The following is a 14,621-nucleotide window of genomic DNA, read 5'->3' on the forward strand; positions in this document are numbered from 1 at the left end:
TCCATTTCAAAATGAGCAAATATTTGCACAAAAACAATGACGTTTATCAGTTTGAACATTAAATATCTTGTAAAAGAGAAAAACAGCTGGTGCAACACAGAAATAGGTACTGAAAAATTTTAATAAGGTGCTGAAAACACCTTATTAAAATGTTTAACATCACATGTTTGTGTGTTTTCAGCACCTTATTAAAATTTTTCAGCACCTATTTCTGTGTTGCACCAGCTGTTTTTCTCTTTTACAAGTCAGTCCTGTTTGGTTGCACCAGATTTGTTTGTATTATACAGAAGCACGGAGAACTCTCCTTTTTTGTTTTACAATTAAATATCTTGTCTTTGTGCTGTATTCAATTTAACATATGTTGAAGAGGATTTGCAAATCATTGTATTCTGTTTTTATTTACATAACGTCCCAACTTCATTGGAATTAGGGTTGTATATACAGTGGCTCTGAAGAGGATAAACCTGCAAACCGTATGTGAAAAAAGTCCAGTTCTATATCCATTTTTTAAATCTAGCTTGAAAGCACTTTTTTTCTCAGTTGCCTACAATTGTTGATGCTGTATATTCTTTTATTATTTAGTATTTTATTTCAGTTTTTATGTACTTTTATTATTTGTTTGAATTTTAAGTGTTATGAAATTAATAATAATTCAAATTAACTTTTGGTAGTGCATTGTTTTTATTGTGTTTTAGTCTGTGAAGTATTTCGTCAGTGTTAAAGTCCTATATAAACAAAATTATTAATCCTAGAATTAGTTTGAGAATGATCAAATTTGTGCAAAGCAAATGGGTCTGGTGGTTTACTAGGATAAGGTAAGTTGCACTAAAACTACAAAAATCATAAATGTTGCATTGCTGTGCAGCTTAAATATGGTATCATTATATACTCCCGGGGGGGGGAAGCTCCCTCTGGATCCGCACCAGCCCGGTTTGTCTCGCGGCGCAGGCGCTAAAACGCCCGTGACGTCACAGGCAGAGGCTGGAGCGCAGAGGCAGCGACTCCGCCTGAAACGCAGACGCGCCGAGCAGATGTTGGAGTAGGGTGCAGCTGGACGGGAAGAAGCCGCAGTGCGAAGCGGAGCTGCGGGGCAGCGCTTCGGCAGGAATGTGCTCCTCCGCGCCGACCTGAGGAGGAGAAAATGAAGCGGAGGACCGAGAGGAGAGGAGCCGAGTTGAGTAAAAAGCGGCGCGGAGCTCCGAGCAGCTCAGAGGCGGAGCCACACTGTGATGTTTACATTCAGATAACAGGTAAAGAGGACGACGCGCCGCTGTGGGGAGCTGCAGGAGGAAAACTTTGTTTTTCTTTTGTTTTTCCCCGGACACACATTGTGTCCTAATATGGCGACACACTATGTCCCTTCTTGTTATTGCGCCGGGATTTGTGTTTTCACACAGAAACAGACTGTGGTGCTGCGTTGATTCAGTTTAGAGCCCAGCTGATCCGTACAGTCCAAACGCTGTCAGGGTCCCTGTTTTTATCCGCCCAGTGTCTCATAGTTATGACCTTAATGTAGATATTATGGCCTTTTTCCCTATCAGAATCCTGACAACTTAAAATCCCAGTGATCTTAATTCAAAACTCTTTTTCTTCATAAATTATGTGGCCTTAATCATCTCCCGTGAGGCGAGAAATTCAAACTGGAATTGTTGTTGCCAGAGCTCACGGTACTAAAAGCAAAACAATGCTGTGAAAACAAGCCAAATACAGTAAAGGTGTATTTTTACTCCTTCCAAATAAATAAACAAAAAACTAATTTTAAGCAAATGTAATATATGTCATATTATCGTCGTAGTGGCTATTATACAAAAAACGTCCAACTGTCTATACGTGTTGCAAACAACAACGGATAAAAATACTATTTTTATCTGTTGTTTTTTACTACTACTACTACCACCACCACCAATAAAAATAATAATTTGTGGATTTCTTAATTAATTGGAATTATAGAGCTGACTGACTTACTTGCTTTGCCAGTGCTGTTTGAGAAAATTACATATATGGTTATCATTTTTGCATAACATTGAAATGTGGCATCAGTATATAATTTACATCTTATCCAAGTATAAATAATTTTCTTGTTTTCATGAGTGAATTTTTTTTTTTTTTTACTGTAGTCATGTATTCACATTTTGGGTTACAGTCAATTCAGTACAGGAGAGACTTGGTGCTCTTCAGTGAAATCAAAGAGAAAAATAAATCCCCAGTGTTTGTATATTGTATCCAGAAAAATTAGCTTTTGAGAACAATGACATCGAATATCAGCAAAAATCCAATGTCGTGCATCCTCTAATAATCAGCATTTCCTTCTGTGAATTTGTAGTTGAAGGGATTAATGAAAGCCAAGCTCTCATCCTGTTGTTAAATTTGTGATTCTTATGCTTAATATTGCAACCTGCAGTCTAGAAGAGCCAACAAAGCATCCATAGTACAAACTGATTTTCTTTCAAAGAAAAGCTCTGTTGCATGAATGCAGTCTATGTTTATGCAGTAGGTGAGGACATTTGATGTTGCATACTGTGCAGAAATTGCAGGCACATTCCTCACAATTAAAAAAATTTAAACCTGCTGAATAGCTAATATTAATACATATAAAAAGTAACAAGAAGCGGCAGACTTGTTGGCCACCATATCTAGAGTTTACAAATTAAAAAACTGACATTAATTTCAAGTTAAATGTTACCTGCTCCTAATTTCTATAGTGCATGTGATTTTATTCCCTGTAACATGCCCAGATGTGTTACATAAACAAAACAGCATTTTGTGCATTGATCTGGTGTATCAAAAGTCACAAAATTTCAATCAGTTTATCCTTTTTATATAATGATGCGATGTATAATATGGTAGCATTTATCATTTTTGGGTTATTGTGTGCTGACAAAATGGAGGAGATGGACTCATCTGTCGATCCCTCTGTTTACAACATTTCAATAAGAATAAGAAAGAACTTTATTCATCCTGAAGGAAATTATTTATATATAGTTGTTATTATTTATATTTATTATTACCAGAATATGTTATTATTTATTTATGGAGTACATGCCTTGGCCTTTCCAAAGCAGAAGAAAGATGAAACGTTGCACCTTTTAAGAATATTGTAATTTATTTTCAACAATTTATAGAACTGGGTTATATTTGACCATGTTTTAGTAATTATTGTATTATTAAGTGATCACTGGTACCAACAAGGAATTCATGTTTTTTTTTCTGTTGTTATTGATGATGATAATGATTTTATTATTATTATTATTATTATTGCAGGGGTGGTGGCCAAGTGGTTAATGCGCTTAGTTTCAGTTCAGAAGGCTCCAGGTTAAAATCCCACCCCTGCCACATTTCTCCATGCAATGTGGAGTTGCATCAGGAAGGGCATCCGGCGTAAAACCTGTGCCAATTCAACATGCAGATCCACCTTGGATTTGCTGTGGCGACCCCAAGTGCAAACAAGGGAGCAGCCGAAGGGACTTTATTATTATTATTATTATTATTATTATTATTATTTGGTTGGTAACTTGATAATGGAAATAAGTGTCTTTGGTTCACAGTTGTGCAAAATTTAGAAATTTAGATTTGTATTTCTGCATGCTCTTTGTTGCCTCAGTTCAAAATGCAACTCAAATTCAACAACTGAATTTAAATTAAAAACATTCCCAATTCAATTCTGAATTTTGTATAGCCCTGCTTTGGTTTATTGTGTTATCTAGTTTATGTGCATTTATTGCTGTTGCCAAAAAATACATTAATTCTTGTAATCTAAAAGACTACACTTTTAATTTTAGTTTAAATAGGAATGCTTGGGGACTTTAAATTTGTTGTTCTTTACTTACTGGTGAAGCTCATAAGATTTAAAAAAAGTATCGACATAAAAAAAAATGCTTATAAATTGTTGAGCTGGCAACAATGACGTACTATCACTTGATTGGACAACACTCCCGCATGTGCAGAACTTTAAACTAAAATAGGCTGGGCAGAACATTATTGACTTATGGTTCCTCCAATTATATTGCGTCTTTATTTTGTTGCAGCCAATCACGTTTGTGGAATAACTCGTGGGGAGGAGTTTGACAGGTCATTTTTTTTCAGCAGAGTGCGCACTTGTGCACACAGAGAGAAAGAGACAGAGAAAAAAAAACTGCTTCTTGTTTGAAAAGTTTCTTCTTCTTGTTGTCGAAGTTGAGTCAGAAACATTGTAGCAAAGCGGGAAACTTTTTTTTTTTTAAGCCATTGCTTTTACTTTGTTGTTAGTGCGGAGTTTTGGTGAGTATGTGCGAATTGTAAAGAAACGGTTGTTTTTTTTTCATGTTCAGTAGTGTGGGTAAGATGAGCGCGTACGATGTTTCGCCTTCATGTATCGAATTAATTAAGGGTAAGTTACACCGCTTTGTTTAAAGTGTGTTTTCAGCGACTATGTTTAGATGAAGGCCGTTTAAATGTGTTTTTTTTTTTTTTTTTTGGCGTGTCCTTGCCACAGATCAGCTGTATTTCTCCATACTTCAGCAAAAGATGAAGAGTTCTGCGGAGCGACACTGTTTCTGCATCGATGAAGAGCTGGCATATGAGAAGTAAGTCACCTCATCCAACATCTGCTTTTGGAACAAACTATGCTTTCCCGTGACATTTGCACTTTTTTGAGTCTGATAAACCCATATTTTAAATTTGCATAAATGTTACTTTTCAAAAGCGTGATTGCTTTTGGAGGAAAAGAAATGTGTGTACAGTGAAGCACTTGTACAGTTCAGATGCAACTATGCTTTTATAAAGCAAGTTCAATGTAGAGTGAGATCAGACACGAAATGTTTGATCTGTAAAGCGTGACGTCACTGCTGTAAAAATGAGAGTGAAGAATAGATTGTTTATGATGATGACTTCTGTTTGCAGGCAAGGCAAAAGGATTTAATGAAAAAAGTTGAAAAAATTGAGTGGTTAAAAATGGATGTAAAATTAAAAAAAAAAGGGCAGTGGTTATAGGGAGGAATGCCTGAATGCCTCTGATTGGTTGATCATCATCACATGACCCCACAGCAGTCCCTTTTCCTCAGACCCTTATGACATGACTTCTGTGTGGGATTCGTTGCTTGCATTGCATTGTTGCTGAGTGTGTAACATGACAAAAAAAAACAATACTGAATAGTTTATTCAGCCGATCGAGTAATGCTATTAAAGCCCAGATGAAAGATTAGCGTCATGAAAGAGACTTTGCGTTATCTTTGGTCGTGACTTTGAAAATGCTGGTGTCATGAAACACTTTGTGACAGGTTCAAGGGCAGCCGTTGTCATGTCCTTGCAAACAGAAACGGTTTCATAAAAGGCAGGCGGCTACGGAAAGCAACACTCTCCATAGCCGGCAATCAAGTCACCCTATAAGCCACTTCAGCATTACAGTACGCATGCGCGGTGGTCAGCAGCTATCGGGACAAACAAAGCCATGTGCGCAGCTGTCAGTTACGGAAGCGGATCTTTTCTCGTAATTACGAGATCAGCGGTCAACTGACAGCTGCGCACATGGCTTTGTTTGTCCCGATAGCCGCGGACCGCCGCGCATGTGTACTTGTAATGCTGAAGTGGCTTATTGAGGTTTCAAATCTCATAAAATCTCAGAGAGGTGGCTTTCACTGCGAGATGTATATTATATTGTATTATAGTATTTTGTACATTATTATGTATTTTATATATATTATTGCAATGGGTTCACGGCTATGGAGAGCAGTTCCTTCATAAAACTATTGGGCAACATTTGAAATACTACGACCTGTATCTAGAAATGCAACTTGAAATGACGCAGGAAAGTGCAGCCAAGCTTTGGATCTGTCCTTTTATTTTTAAAAATGGAGGGGGGGAGCAGGTTCCATATAACCTGTGGTCACTACACCACCAAATAGGTTTGGCCAAAATAGATAAGAAGTCTTTTACGCAAATGCTGAGCGATGTGACATGTGAACAGCCAACAGACTGTTGGTTATAATTATTGGAATAAAATTCATGTTTAAACTGTTAAACATCAAGCCTCAGTTGCATTTCTTTATCATAAGGGTTTGATCACAGAAGATTAGGAATTGCTACCATTTTTATGTGTATATCAGTAAATATCATAAGGGCATTTCCATGCTGAATGAGAAAATTTGGCAAGATTTTTCTTACAGTGTTTCCCTTGCATTTTCACTATTTTTGATAATAAAAGAAACTTTTTTTTTTCAGGAAACAAAAGACATTTTGGTGGTTGCATGTTTTGTTGATGAAAATTTCATTCTTTCAATATTGTAAGTGTTTCAGTAAGTTTTTTTTTTTTTTCATCAGTTTTTCACCCTTTTTTGTGAAGCAAATCACACTGTAATTAGTAGTAATTAATATACTAATTTTTCATTTCATTTAATTTGTTTTATTCTTTTTCCATGGTAATGAATTAAAAAAACAAGAAAATTGCACTTTACAGAGTACAAAATAACACACTTTGCACTTTTGTTCTTGATTAGTAGCTGTGTTGGATGGATGCGGCAAGATAAATTTCTTTTTGTAATCTTGTACTGTTGACAGTGTAGGACATACAGTGTGTCCATACAGGAAAATTACAGCACTTAAATTTGTTTCATTGTTGATATCGTCTGTTACCTGGAATGAGGAAACATTTCTTTGTTTGTGGCATACAATCATGTAATATTGTATTTTAACTCCTTATTTTGCAATGGCAAATAAATAGACATAATATAGATAACACAATGAACCAAAAACAGGGCTGTACAAAATTCAAAACTGAATTGAGAATTACTCTCGAGTTGAATTAGGAAATGAGGTTGCAAACAGGATGATGAATTACAAATCTAAACTGCAGAATTTTGCACTGCTCTGAACAAGACACTTCTTTCCATTGTCATGTTGCCAACCAAAAAAAACACATTTTTTAAAAAAAAAGCCTTGAAATACCTGACAAATTATATTCTTTTTTTTCATGATATTGTAATACTTTGAGATGCACCTAAACAATTTTACACAATACGACCCCTTTAATGCATCTCACAACAGCTCAGTTTCTAAGCTTGCAAGGCTTTGTCAATGGGCTGTTGTTAGTTTGGACACAGGAGAGGACAAGAGTGACCTTTCAGAGACATTTTTGTGCCAGTGATACAAAAAAGACCTCTTGTCTCTGGCGCTTTTGTTCTATGCCCCTCTGGCTCACTCACTCACTCACTCATCAACCACTTACTCCATTTAAGGGTCACCGGGGGCTGGAGCCTATCCCAGCAGTCATAGGGTGTGAGGCAGGGTACAACCTGGACAGGACACCAGTCTGTTGCAGGGCCACATATAGACAAACAAACACATTCACACCCGTACACACACCTACAGACAATTTAAAGTTTCCAATTCACCTAACCTGCATGTCTTTGAATGTGGGAGGAAGCTGGAGCATCCGGAGGGAACCCACACAAACACAGGGAGAACATGCAAACTCCACACAGAAAGGCCGCAGGTGGGACTCGAATCCATGACCTTGCTGTGAGGCAACAGTACTAAGCCACCTTGCTGCCCCCTCTAGCATTAAATGCTCCAAATATAGTCGTGTTCAGAATAATAGTAGTGCTATGTGACTAAAAAGATTAATCCAGGTTTTGAGTACATTTCTTACTGTTACATGGGAAACAAGGTACCAGTAGATTCAGTAGATTCTCACAAATCCAACAAGACCAAACATTCATGATATGCACACTCTTAAGGCTATGAAATTGGGCTATTAGTAAAACAAGAAAAAGTAGAAAAGGGGGTGTTCACAATAATAGTAGTGTGGCATTCAGTCAGTGAGTTTGTCAGTTTTGTGGAACAAACAGGTGTGAATCAGGTGTCCCCTATTTAAGGATGAAGCCAGCACCTGTTGAACATGCTTTTCTCTTTGAAAGCCTGAGGAAAATGGGACGTTCGACATTGTTCAGAAGAACAGCGTAGTTTGATTAAAAGGTTGATTGGAGAGGGGAAAACTTATACACAGTTGCAAAAAATTATAGGCTGTTCATCTACAATGGTCTCCAATGCTTTAAAATGGACAAAAAAAAACAGACACGTGGAAGAAAATGGAAAACAACCATCAAAATGGATAGAAGAATAATCAGAATAGCAAAGGCTCACCCACTGATCAGCTCCAGGATGATCAAAGACAGTCTGGAGTTACCTGTAAGTGCTGTGACAGTTAGAAGATGCCTGTGTGAACCTAATTTATTTGCAAGAATCCCCCGCAAAGTCCCTCTGTTAAATAAAAGACGTGCAGAAGAGGTTACAATTTGCCAAAGAACACATCAACTGGCCTAAAGAGAAATGGAGGAATATTTTGTGGACTGATGAGAGTAAAATTGTTCTTTTTCGGTCCAAGGGCCGCAGACAGTTTGTGAGACGACCTCCAAACTCTGAATTCAAGCCACAGTTCACAGTGAAGCATGGTGGTACAAGCATCATGATATGGGCATGTTTCTCCTACTATGGTGTTGGGCCTATATATCACATACCAGGTATCATGGATCAGTTTGGATATGTCAAAATACTTGAAGAGGTCATGTTGCCTTTTGCTGAAGAGGACATGCCGTTGAAATGGGTGTTTCAACAAGACAATGACCCCAAGCACACTAGTAAACCAGCAAAATCTTGGTTCCAAACCAACAAAATTAATGTCTTGCAGATGTGAAGAAATCATGAAAAACTGTGGTTATACAACTAAATACTAGTTTAGTGATTCACAGGATTGCTCTGCTAAAAAGCAGTTTGAACATAATAGTTTTGAGTTTGTAGTGTCAACAGCAGATGCTACTATTATTGTTAACACCCCCTTTTCTACTTTTTTTTTTACTAATAGCCCAATTTCATAGTCTTAAGAGTGTGCATATCATGAATGCTTGGTCTTGTTGGATTTGTGAGACTCAACTGAATCTACTGGTAGCTTGTTTCCCATGTAACAATAAGAAATATACTCAAAACCTGGCTTAATCATTTTAGTCACATAGCACTACTGTTATTCTGAACACTACTGTATAGTGTGCACTCTGTCAATGTTTTACAGCGTCATTCTGTAGTCGCTGATTCTGCGCAGTGAACCAGCTGCAGAGACAATAACTGGTCACATAAACAGCAGCTCAGACACTTTTCTTCTTCCTTTTCCCTTTCTCAGTTTCTATGCAGACTTTGGTCCCCTTAACCTGGCCATGTTTTATCACTTCTGTTGCAAGCTCACAAAGAAGCTCAAGGTAAAGTATATTAATGATTTTATTTGCACTACCTGTAAGACAGAGAAGCCAAACTCTGGCCAATCAACATCTATTTATACTGTAAGCACTTAGTGTATACATAATAAAGTAGGATAATTTTTTAAATTCCAGTTGGCAGCACATATTGGCCACTTGCAGGTTAAAGGGCATGTCGCACAGAAATCATAACAACTTAGATTTAGGCTGTTCGTGCCCATCCGATAATACACCGGGATTACTTTGTGCACTTCCGTGACCGGTCTCAAAGGATACATCATTCACAACAAACAGCTATGGAGACTGCCAAAAACAAAGTAATCCTAAGTACTTGTCTTTCAGAGTCTTTCCGACAGCATTTACATAGCTTTGAGGAAATGTTCCAATGCTCTGTTGAATGGAATTTAGCTGCTACGTTAAGAACGGAGCCGTAGATTAATTGCAAAGTTTACATAAGTATGACGTCATGTAATGATCACTTGTTTTTAAGTGATAACTGTTCATTTTGATGCAGTCACGGTTAGGGTTGGGTATAGAGAACCGGTTCTTTTTGAGTATCGTTAAGAAATAATTCGATCCACCGATATCAATAGCCATTTTGCTTAACGATTCCCTTATCAGTCCTTCAGAGCAGCCGCTGTTTTTGAGGGTGTTTGTCGGGAAAATGATCATTCCTCTACATTGATTACAGACCCTGCAGCGAGTCTGTAATCAACCACTTCTGCTACGCGATACCACTTTGAAGCGTGAACCAATGAAGCAATGCTTCGATCCACTAGCTCATTGGTTCTTTGATTCGCTGCTCTTCAGAAATGGCAAGTCCGCTACTTAACCCCTCTCAAAGCAATTAAAATATCGTGAGTCACTTTTATGTGGATTAAAGTCACTAACTGGGACTCTTGTCTTGTTGCAGTCAAGAAATGAGAATCGTCCGCTGTTACATTGGCAACGCTCCAAACGAGTCCGGTCGGAATTAATAACTTCAAAACGAATTGCCGCCTTAAAGAAAATGACACCTCTTACGAATGGTGTAATACAGACAAGGAACTACAATCGACCAAAACGTTTTGTTTTTTTTCTCCTGCCAAAATGAGATGTGCTGCATTCTTTATAAATTACATCCTGACATGCAGCACAGCCAGCTGCAAGAGCTCAGCTTAGATGTATGGAAAGACATTCATGCCAATAATGTCTGAAAGGAAATGCTTTTGACAATAACTGCAGATTTTTGTTTATTTCTATTTATTCAAGGATCCACCATGTAGTTTTTTTATGTCCAAAGTTTAAAGATTCAGTGACCAATATCATTTATTTACTTTAGGACTCAATAAAATGTTGTTCAATTTCAATTTAATCAGCTTATAAAGCACCAAATCACAGCAAAAGTCATCTCAAGGTGCCTCACATAGAACAGTTCAACATAAAAAATTTAAATAAATAAATAAAAATTAAAAAATTCAAATACATAATTAAAAACAGAAGTAAAAGAATAAAAACAGATGGAAAACCTGTAAAGCTTACTTTTAGTACACAAAAAATTCACAAGAGGTATTGATGAGGGAATCGTATTGATAATGGTATCGATAGATAAAATCTTATCAATATCCATCCCTAGTCACGGTGAAAGCAGCAACCGCACTGTGAGAAGACTTGATGCACATGTACATCCATTAGTCATAAACAATCTGTTAAAAGCAGTCTCTGCTGGAGGCTCAGCTTGTGAATGCTTATAAGCGTTGTCTTTGATGTAACTGAAAAATCTAAGAAATACATCTGTGTCATCAGGCAGCCTGAAAAACAGCAGAGAGTTGTATGTTCACGGTGGGAGCTATAACAGGGTTAAAATGGCATGCAGCTCCAGTAGACGACAGACTCTGCACACATCGAGATCCAAAATCTGACAGACTCTCAAAGTAAAATTAACAAAGCCTACCAGCTCCACTGAGGAGAACAAAATACAAAAGTAAAAAACTGAACACGGCACTCACCCAGTTGTAGAATGAGTTCCAAGATTAAATATGTGAAGTCCACACCACAGAAGAAGTCGTCAAGCATGGATTAGGCACAGTTGACAGCCGGGGAATAATGTCCAGGTCCATGTCGTCAAAGAGGTCCCAACGGCACCATTGCGCACGATCACCAGCCGGAGAATAATGGACAGGTCCACGCCATCAAGAGGTCCCGACTGGCACCGTCACTGTCAAAGCTTGTAAAATCAAGATATAACTGTTATCTTCCAATGTACACGCGGTATAAAAATAATTACTTTTGACCCTCAAGTTTTTTGCTGTTTGTGAAATAATGTTTCTGCATACACAGTAAAAGAACTGCATGCATCTAAAATAAAACTTTAGATATGAGATTCTGTCAGAGATTCAAACAGAGATTCTGTCTGCTGAAAGGGGAAAAGTCTCCATTAAAATCTTGCGCGTGAGCATCCATGATGATACATTTATTTTACAGTTGAAAGGCTTCATGTTTACCAAAAGTTCGAAGTTTGCGCAGCACGAAAATGGCGAGAGAGGCAGAAAAAGAGATGGAGGGAGAGAGAGTACTTAATTCTTTCACCAAAACATCAAATCTAGGCTTTCTTCTTCGATACACCTTATGGCAAATTGTATCTCAACTTTCAGGTCTCCTTTTTAAGAAAATCCTCATGTAAAATCAACAACAATGATAATATTAAAGCAAACAGAGCTCTGGTATTGGATCGAAAAGTATCTGTATTGGCAGATATCCAAATTCGGGTATCAGGATCGAATCGGAGGTGAAAAATTGTGTATCGGTGCATCCCTAATCCTCATCATCAAATTCACTGCCAGATGTCAGTGCGACATCTGGCAGTGACCATATTTGGTAAATCTGAGCCATCGCTTTCAAATGAAACCTGGGAAGCTTTATCAGATGTAGCAGCGTTCATTTCATTCTGTCTGTTGGCCATCAGAATGTTTCTGCGTTTTCTAAAATATACGTAAGACGTTTTCCCGGAAATGCACTCGCTGAGAAAGAGGGATAATATAAATAAAATACATCAGCAATATTAATTATTACCCAGTTTGCGTGGATAGACTTACAATCATGAATACTTTGATGTTGTGTTGTTAAACCTAGACCTTAAATAACTTGCGGCATGTCCTTTAATACTGTTAATCTTTGTAGATGATGTTCGCTTTGTTTGTACAAGTGGATCTTGTAGAAATTTGTTAAATTAAAACCATGTATCGCCTTATTCCCTGCTGTGTATGTATATATGACTTAGCGTGTGTGTGTGTGTGTGTAAACTTGTGATCTGGAAGCCTTCTGCCTCGTTTCCACATAGACACTAAAGTTTGGGGACACTTTCCCATTCAGTTGAATGGTTGGTTGTGGTTGGAGAAGCCTATTCATTTTACAGCATTCCACCATCTGATGAATGGCCATGATGCAAGTATACAGGGAGACAATTCATCAGAAATATCCCTTTCTAAAACAAAAATTTTTCTAAAACAGTTCAGAAGATTTTCATGTCCAGAATTCATTGGGTTACATTGGTAATAGGCCACTGTTACATTCTCAATGCGCATGCTCAGTGGTGCGCAAATCTCGCATGACAAAGGGTGAAATTACAGCTCCGTTGTCTGCATGGGGAATGTGAAGTGCTTATTCATCCAAAATGCGCACAAGGAGTGGCTCTCGCAGCTTCTTCCATGGGACGCTGTTCTATTACGATCGCCCATGATCCAAAAAGTGCTAAAACAGGATGAAACGGCTTAATACATTTTACCTCATAACAGGCTAGTGGTTTATAAAGTGCAGACCTGGCAACTCACCCAAAAATGAAAGTAAGGAGCTGCACTCTTGGCTAGAAGTTCCACAGTTCAGCCTTTTACTGTCTGTAAACACTTGAAAAATACTGTTAGTGTTTTCTTTTCATAACATTTGACTTAAGACATTAAATGTAGTTTTCACAAAAGCTATTTTTACTGTTGTAATACTGAATGATTTTTTTCTGAATAAAGCCGTGACAAAAATGCACACACCGTGTGTACAGGATTACAGTTGACGGTGCCAATGTTCTCTACTAAATATTGTCTTATTGCTCCGATTGTCGCATCTGGAACTCAATGAAGGGAGTTTGTCCACCTTTGTTTGGGTACGTTACAGGCATTTATTGCAGTGTTATCCATAGATTGAGTCATGTCTGTGCAGTTACACGGAGCCTGCATGTCCACATTAAAAGGCTCTGCTCCCCATGGTGCGCTACATGAGCAAGTTGTGCAGTACTCGGTGCACAAGCGCCAGACAATGTAACAGCGGCCTGTTTATGTTCATTTCTGCACGGTCAGTGTTGGTCTTACAACTTATAGAACAGCACTGTTAACAGCCTTCCATATGGTCAGAAGAAGTAAACACCTGCCCTCTTGTTTCATTGAATCAGCGGTTTGGTTCTAGTCTATACCATGTGCACTTCAAGTGCAAAATTAAAGTCTCACATGTTTAATCATGTCATTTTATTTTTTGACAGTCCATTACACTGTCAAGGAAGAAGATAATATTTTATACCTGTGGAGACCAGAAGAAACAAGCCAATGCTGCCTACCTAATTGGTTCTTATGCAGTAAGTACATGTATGCTATTGATGGCATGTGACATTTTATTGACAGGAGTCAGAATAACCACGAAGCGTTTGCTGATTAGAAACTTGTATTTGAAGGTGATGAATCTGAATATGACACCAGAGGAAGCCTACAATCTGCTGGTGTCAAGGAATTCAACATATATTCCATTCAGGTAAGAAGACTGTTGTTCAAAAGACGGAGCAGAACAAATAATATTTATGCATCACCATTTGCAACAGTGATCTATAGATATATAAACCATTGTATTAGTCCTGCAATAAGTGTCCCCTATACTTGCCACGAGTGTATGTTATAGAACTTCAAAAACTGTCCCTTTCTTCCCTGCAATTAGGAAGACAAGCATAGCAGTGGATGCTATGCTTTGCTCCAGTCAGTGGGTGTGAAACGGAAGCCTAACCATGGTAGTGATCTAAAGCATCAAAATTCACTCACTACTCTATTTCTCTCATTAATTCTTGCGTACAAGTTACTCAGAAATCCCAAATTAGTTTTTTTTTTACCTGAAGAATGGCTATAAGCAACTGCTTTATTTCTTTGACTCCCTAGAGACTGATTTTCTCATTGTGCAAATATTTAAAAATATAGATAAGAAAAGCAATGCTTGGTATACTAGCCTATGAATTTATCAGAAAGGTTAAATAAACAATGCAAAGGCTTGAACAAAGGAAAGCTTTTGGATCAGAAAAAATCCGGAGCTCTTGTTTGAGTATTTAGTTAAATATTTTAATTGCAGTCTTGATCATCTTTTTTATAAATACTATTCAACCTAAAATGTAGTGGAAAA

At 37.7% G+C, this 14,621-nt stretch overlaps 1 protein-coding gene across 8 annotated transcripts in view; it reads left to right on the forward strand.

Annotated features, from left to right (window-relative positions):
• The first annotated feature begins 1,007 nt into the window (after window positions 1-1,007).
• cdc14b (cell division cycle 14B) overlaps window positions 1,008-14,621 on the forward strand; it is a 37,477-nt gene continuing 23,863 nt past the window's right edge. For 7 of the 8 annotated variants that reach the window (XM_034170563.1, XM_034170564.1, XM_034170565.1 and 4 more), the window contains exons 1-5: window positions 1,008-1,250; window positions 4,472-4,562; window positions 9,146-9,221; window positions 13,723-13,815; window positions 13,912-13,988. In XM_034170563.1, coding sequence (XP_034026454.1) covers window positions 1,142-1,250; window positions 4,472-4,562; window positions 9,146-9,221; window positions 13,723-13,815; window positions 13,912-13,988 — 446 coding nt within the window. In that variant the 5' untranslated portion in view covers window positions 1,008-1,141. Of the gene's footprint in view, window positions 1,251-4,146; window positions 4,367-4,471; window positions 4,563-9,145; window positions 9,222-13,722; window positions 13,816-13,911; window positions 13,989-14,621 lie in introns of those variants that run through there. The other variant, XM_034170562.1, reaches the window with a different exon arrangement.

The sequence above is a fragment of the Thalassophryne amazonica genome, chromosome 5 (assembly GCF_902500255.1).
Source record: "Thalassophryne amazonica chromosome 5, fThaAma1.1, whole genome shotgun sequence".
NCBI lineage: Eukaryota > Metazoa > Chordata > Actinopteri > Batrachoidiformes > Batrachoididae > Thalassophryne > Thalassophryne amazonica.